Here is a 6432-nt window from a genome sequence, read left to right on the forward strand (position 1 = left end):
TTGCCAATAAGGTGATCTAACAATGTTGAAAGGGAGCTTGTTGATGGTGTTTTTATGCACTATGCAACACAGAATAAAATACTAAGTATTCTATCCTCTCTTGAACAAAATCTTCCCAATTGCTAATCTATGTGATCAAGTGGGATGACTCCAAGGTTTCGAATGACAGGTCTTGACGTGCTCTTGGATAGAATCAGTGTGTATGATGTGATTTGCTAGAATCACAAGGTGGACTTATGTTGAATCTTGAGTGCTTGAATGTTGCTTGAACATGCTATTCTACTTAACTTAATTGAAAAAAACGAACAAAGGATAGGGTTTAGGAAGCTACTCTAATCCTAGGAATGTAAGAGCAATGGACAATCATTGGTGAAACTCATCTAGACTTTGCTTTGCCATGTAGAGAAACAACTTCACAAAGTTTATTGCGATCTCCTAAGGTAAGCGTATGATGTTCAAATCACTACCACAAGCATAAACACCATCAAGACGATGCATATCAATGAAGGAGTAGCAACTGAAGTTAAGCTTGGCTAAGATGGATCTAGTTGACTGCGCAAGACACTTTAGAATCAGCAAGGTGTTAGTAGTATGGATGTATGAATTAAACCATTGATCATGCACAAAGTTCTTCCATTCATCTAAACAACATGAAACTTAAATGAGAAGTAGAGACCATGCAAATGTTGAATCAACACATAAACTTCACCATATCTTCCATGAAATTAATATGCTGCTTACAACAAAGTCTTGGCAACAATCTTTGCCTTCTCCTCCTACTCTACTCTGACTGCTAATAATCTAACATCTATCTACTATTGAACTCTTAACCTTTGCAAATGAAAGAGTGGAGCCTTATACAGTGCTCTCATTTCAATGAAGAGACAGGATTAAATCCATATCAATGGTCAAGATTGAAAGATGAAAACCCTAATTAGGGTTTGTTACACCCATTACAAAGCATTTAATGCTTGACCAATGACAAAATTACATTGAGTGGGACATGTCCTTCATTGAATAGATGGTGAGGGTAGGTACATCGAACTTTGTATCCACATGTGGTAGTTTACCTCCTTGATGAATGAGTTGGGTACATTGAACGTAGACGTCTCAACTTAGAATTATGTGGTTGGATAAGTGATGATTGGGTGCCACCTTAGCTTTCTTGATCTTTGTAACTCAGCACAAAGTTAGGTGATTGATGCATATCTCTTGATACTCAACATTCCAAGCTCCTTTGCATCCTCTTCTTCTTCATGCATCGGAAAATCTCTTGATGTACTCAAAATTTTGTGATATTAAGATAGGTTGCTAACTTATTTATGTCTCCTCGAAGGTATATTTTATGATATGATTCGAGAGAGAGAGTATGGATGCCTCAGGAGAGAGAAAACAAAGATAATTATATTTTGTGGTTATTTGTAATATTATAAAAGATATTAAAGGTGTCTTGGAAAGCCAAAATTATTAAGTTATAATAAAGTCATTGAAAATGATAAAAGGGTGAAATTAAGTGACTTATCTTGGACGCCCTTAAGGAGAGAGAAAATATTATTAAAAAGAACTGAGGAGATATTAAAAGTTTTAAATAATCTCAAATTTAAAGGAGTATTAAAGAGAAAAGCAAAACTCAATTTAAAAACATAAAGTGGGTGTTGGGAAGAAACCCTAATTAGGGCGCATGACTTGGAGGCTATAAAAAGGCTATTTGGAAATCATTTGGCATGTTATTGTTGTTATGTTACCATGCCTTCTTAGAGGAGCTTGCTGGATCAGGTTTGAGGAGCTTGTGAAGATGGAAACATTCACGAGTATTCACACTTGGAGTTGTGAAAGACCAACCAAGAGTGTGCAAGGAGATCCTATCTGCAGCGATTTCATTTGGGCTTCAAAGAAGTCAGTTTTGAAGTGATTTGCTGGTTGTGGCTGAGTGAGGTTCCTTCTTGCTAGGACAACCCCCTGTTGGGCATATATGGAGCAAGGCAAAGCCATTACCTTCATGGTTTGGTATTGGTTGTTTTAGTTTTTCACCATCGATAAAGATAGAGACAATTTTGGTTAGAGTCTCCAAGATTTTTGAGATTTTGAATCAGATTTCTGAGTGAGGTGCTTGCTTGTGAGGCCGACCCCTCTTGGACAACTTTGGAGCCTAAGGAAAGCACTACAATCACTATTCAGTGTTGTTGCCAGTCAGTTTCATCTTCTGCAGTAGACAGGGCAGCTTTAGATTGCTGGTTTCAAGGAATTTCAGGGGTTTAATTTTTTGAGTCAGCTGTCTACTTGCCTAGTGGACCCTTTCCTAGGTCATATTGGGAGCTAGAGTGACTATGTTAATGCTGTCCAGCCCTTGGGTTGTAAGGCTCTATCATTATCAGCAGTTTATATAAGTATTTCACCATATTACAAAAGGTTGGAGTGATTGCAATAGTAAAAATCAGAAGCAAATCAGTACGAACCAGCTCTGACAAGAGACAAGTTTTCCAAGGGACAAGCACTCAGTTATTGAAGGCAAACTACTACATCTAAAGCGCCTTGAGAAGGCTTAACACTTAGAGATAGTTTGGACAAGAAGGGACAAACTTATAGCAGGCTGCAACTTATTTGCAAAGTGTCCTATGTGGCTGCTACCTCCAGTATCAGACCTGCAACAACTCTTCCAGTCCATTCTCCTTCTCTTATTTGCCTTGTAAAAGGTCATGTTTCATACCCTAACCTAGAGCTATCAAACGGGTATGTTCCTTTCCTACTTATGAACTCTAAGATTGTTAAGGTGAAATTATCAGTTGTTACAGCCTGATTTCTATATCAGACTTGAAAGCTTTGTAATCAGATCTTTGATAGAAATGAAATAGTTTATCTCAAGTTATCATATCTCTTGATTGCAAATTAGGAGTATTGTTAGTGTAGTTGTTTATGCATTAAAAACTCTCAAGAAACATCATACAATCACAAAATCAGTATATCAATTCCAGATCAGAGTTCAGTAGTAGTTCTTAGTGCCCCACACTAGGGTGGGACGTTACAACTGATATCTTCAACCTGCAAATATAAGTTGATTACTAACTGGCACCAACAACTTTGATGCAAAAATGAAAGAAGAGAAGATGAGGGTATCGTCTCACCTCCCTTGCCTCTGAGGTTTGTCTGAGAGAGCAGATCATTCGTTTAATGCAATTTGTATTAAAAAACCACCATGCCTTCCTCATCAAAATGACCTTTATTAATACAGGCGCCTTCCAAGGTCGGCCTAAAGGAAAAGTCGGCCCAAAACACACTAGGCAAGGTCGGCCCAAGAAACTGAAAGAAAAATATTTAATACTAAACATTTAATATTAATTTTGTTTATTATTTATTTAATTGAATAACTGGCAGATAAAGGGGTGTTAATTAACACCGCCCAAAACTAGGCTGGCCGACCCAGCCTAAATTGGGGACATCACGTTGTAACTTATTGATTAGTTGTAACATCATGCTTGGACCTATATTCATCTTCCTTGATTGTATTTGATCGCTGATAGTGGTGTTGGAGAGTGATTTGGTCATCCTTGCATTTTAGTCATTGTCTAGTATAAGTTGTTCTACTTTCATGCTTTCCATTACTTAGTTTGTTATGATGTTAGAATGCTTGTTTATATGACTATCCCATGTCTCCAAGCAATAGGTTTTAAGTCCCAAGATAGGGTGGGGATCAACGACCCATAAGCCTTGAGGGTATAGACCTAAAATAGGTAAGGGCTTGGATCTGTAAACTTTGAGGGAACCTATTACATTTGGTCTCTAAGCGCTTTGGTAACATACATAAACTCTTCTCCCTTAAAACTGAAGTAGTCGCAAGGTCTGATATCTATATTAAGAACTATGAATAATGAAACTAATCATCTAATGAGTAAAATAGATAAGCACTTGTTAATAACTAATTGAAGAATATCAATCAATTTTAATATATTGAAATAGATCAGGTAGGGGACATTACAGGGTTTAAGTTGAAGCATGTTATATAAAGTATTGAAGAATTTCACAAGCATTTTTAGCTAGATTTTTTAAATTTTTGTGCTATTTGATGCCTGTGTGTTTAAAGTCATCTCAAGATAACTCGTAGGAGTAATCATTACACTAGTGATATTTTTTCTCATGTATATTTGTTATTATTACTAGTTAAGGAACCCATTTAGGACACACAAAGACCTTCAAGCATTTGTTAATAGTGGGGAGGAAGAGTCAATGCAAGTCAAGGGACCCATTCACTACACAAATACCTTAACCATTTGTTAACAGCGGGGAGGAAGGGTGAATGCAAAAATTACTCAAAAAAAGCTTTGAAATCATAAAAATTGTTGCAAATGACCCCCCAAAATACAGATATTGCTGTTTATAGTGAAAGCAATTGCCTAGACAAGGAAAAAATGCAATACAGTCAGGGGATGCAATCTTACAATTTCTCTCAAAAATGTTGTTTGTGATTACAGAAATCATGAGTTTTGGGGGTTGGGGGGTGGAGGGGGAGGAGGAAATCATTTTCTTGCCAGATTTCCTATAAATTGCGATTTTTACGCAATATTTACTACTGTGATTCAAACCATATTTCATTGTAATTTTGATGTGTAAAAAGCATCTTTCTTAGAGATCAATCATGGATACCAGATTTTCTGCCTCTATAGAAAGTCATCTCAAGATAAATTGCAGGAGTAATCATTACACTAAGACATTTTTTGTCATGTATGTTTGTAATAATGACGAGTCAAGGGTACCCATTTAGCACGCAAACACCTTTAAGCATTTGTTAGTATGGAGGAGGAAGGGTGAATGCAATCTACCATTCTGAGATCTGAACCAGAATTAATTATTTGACCTTGACAGGTAGTAAAGAGCAAAACTCAGAGAACACAAGTGTGGGCTTGGGTTATTAATTTGGTAACACTAAATCCTTATTTGTTTGTGCCCCTATAGGGATTCATATGGGTGGCCTTCGGTTCGTGCATTGCAATACGTTCCACACCTACATCCAAGTGTCCCTACGGCTACTAAAGGTGGAATGGACTTTAGGCTTTCAATGTGGAAATCATCATTTCCCACTTCTTGTTCCAAAGCTTTTTGGGTAAATGTGAAGAGTAACATTATGGCAAAGCTTGTAGATAACAACTAGGTGGACTTAGGTCCTTATGGTTATATTCAACTTCTACCTCCAAGTGTCCCCATGATTACTTGCTACTGCTTGCCCCAAACCCTTTATGCATACTTTAAATGTTTGTCATCATTGCAAAATTTCTAATTTGTTTGACATATAATATATTTTCCACATTTCAAAGTTTTGAGGGCCTGCATTATATCATACCCAAACTTTGGGAGTCTGTGCAATTGTGCCTTCCATACTCCTGCACCAGCAGCCTTATATGACAATAGAATAGTTCAATGATTCATGAGAGTTTTATGTCTAGGTCTTCTTTCAGCTAGTGTTGAATTTTGGCAATTTCTCATGTTCTGTTTACTACTTGTGATGTTTGCTCTTTTTCTAACGGCTGGTTGCTCCAACAAATTTTTATCATCTCAGAAGATTGGCACCAAATAATACAGGCCTTCAGATATTTGCTCAAATTTATAGGTACTGTCTTGGTCTTTCAGCTCCAAGGATTCATCTTTTAACCCTGTACGGTTCCCTTGCAGTGCATATTCCATCTTCAATGATGATTTCAGGGAGCTACCAGGGACATTGAATGCAGAACGTTTGGACAGAGATATAAGGGCTGGACAGTTTGCTGCTGGACTTTAATTGATGTTGATCAAGTATATTCTATTGTAAATATTGACTTGGCAAATTTAATTTTGTTCTTGAATTTAGGCAGGATTTTTAACATTTTTCTTACTTGGATTGGCAATGCAGTCCTTTTGTCTGCAAAATCTTGAAGTAATGGCTTTAGAAGTAAAGCAATGGCTCTAGAAAGCATCCCCTGTTCATTAGATGGAAATCTTGCTTCTTTTCACCTTGTACGATATTGATAGTTCTTTAAAAAAATATTGATTGTAATCCCTTAGAATGAAGGGGGCGGTTTAACTTTATGTAATTTGAGCAACTTTCGAAATTATTTCAATTTCTATGTTTTTCTTTTGATTGGCCATTCATATAAAGCTAATATTGTATAAAGACAGTATTTCATCCATGCAGACTGTTGGACATACAAGTCGTTGATGAGGTCTCCACAGTTATTATATACAGTGTAAAATGCTAATAAATGTATGGCTATGAATACAAACTGCATGGTTGGATGCTGTCTATAATAGTTAGCTATGTAAGCTAAGCATAAAACATATGTCAATATGTAGCTTTTAAATTTTGAAGTAACGAGTCTAACATACAGTGTTTTAGTATGCACATTTTCAATTTTCTTGTGGTTCTTGCCTCTTGGTATAGTTTTTTAATACGAGAAATAAAATAAG

The 6432-nt window shown here is 36.5% G+C and overlaps 1 protein-coding gene across 4 annotated transcripts in view; it reads left to right on the top strand.

Annotated features, from left to right (window-relative positions):
- LOC131061089 (uncharacterized) overlaps positions 1 to 6103 on the top strand; it is a 51300-nt gene extending 45197 nt beyond the window's left edge. For 3 of the 4 annotated variants that reach the window (XM_057994604.2, XM_057994601.2, XM_057994603.2), the window contains one exon: positions 5662 to 6103. In XM_057994604.2, coding sequence (XP_057850587.1) covers positions 5662 to 5767 — 106 coding nt within the window. In that variant the 3' untranslated portion in view covers positions 5768 to 6103. The remainder of the gene's footprint in view (positions 1 to 5661) is intronic. The other variant, XM_057994602.2, reaches the window with a different exon arrangement.
- Positions 6104 to 6432: the final 329 nt, after the last annotated feature.

Source organism: Cryptomeria japonica, chromosome 4, assembly GCF_030272615.1.
Source record: "Cryptomeria japonica chromosome 4, Sugi_1.0, whole genome shotgun sequence".
NCBI classification, from domain to species: Eukaryota; Viridiplantae; Streptophyta; class Pinopsida; order Cupressales; family Cupressaceae; genus Cryptomeria; species Cryptomeria japonica.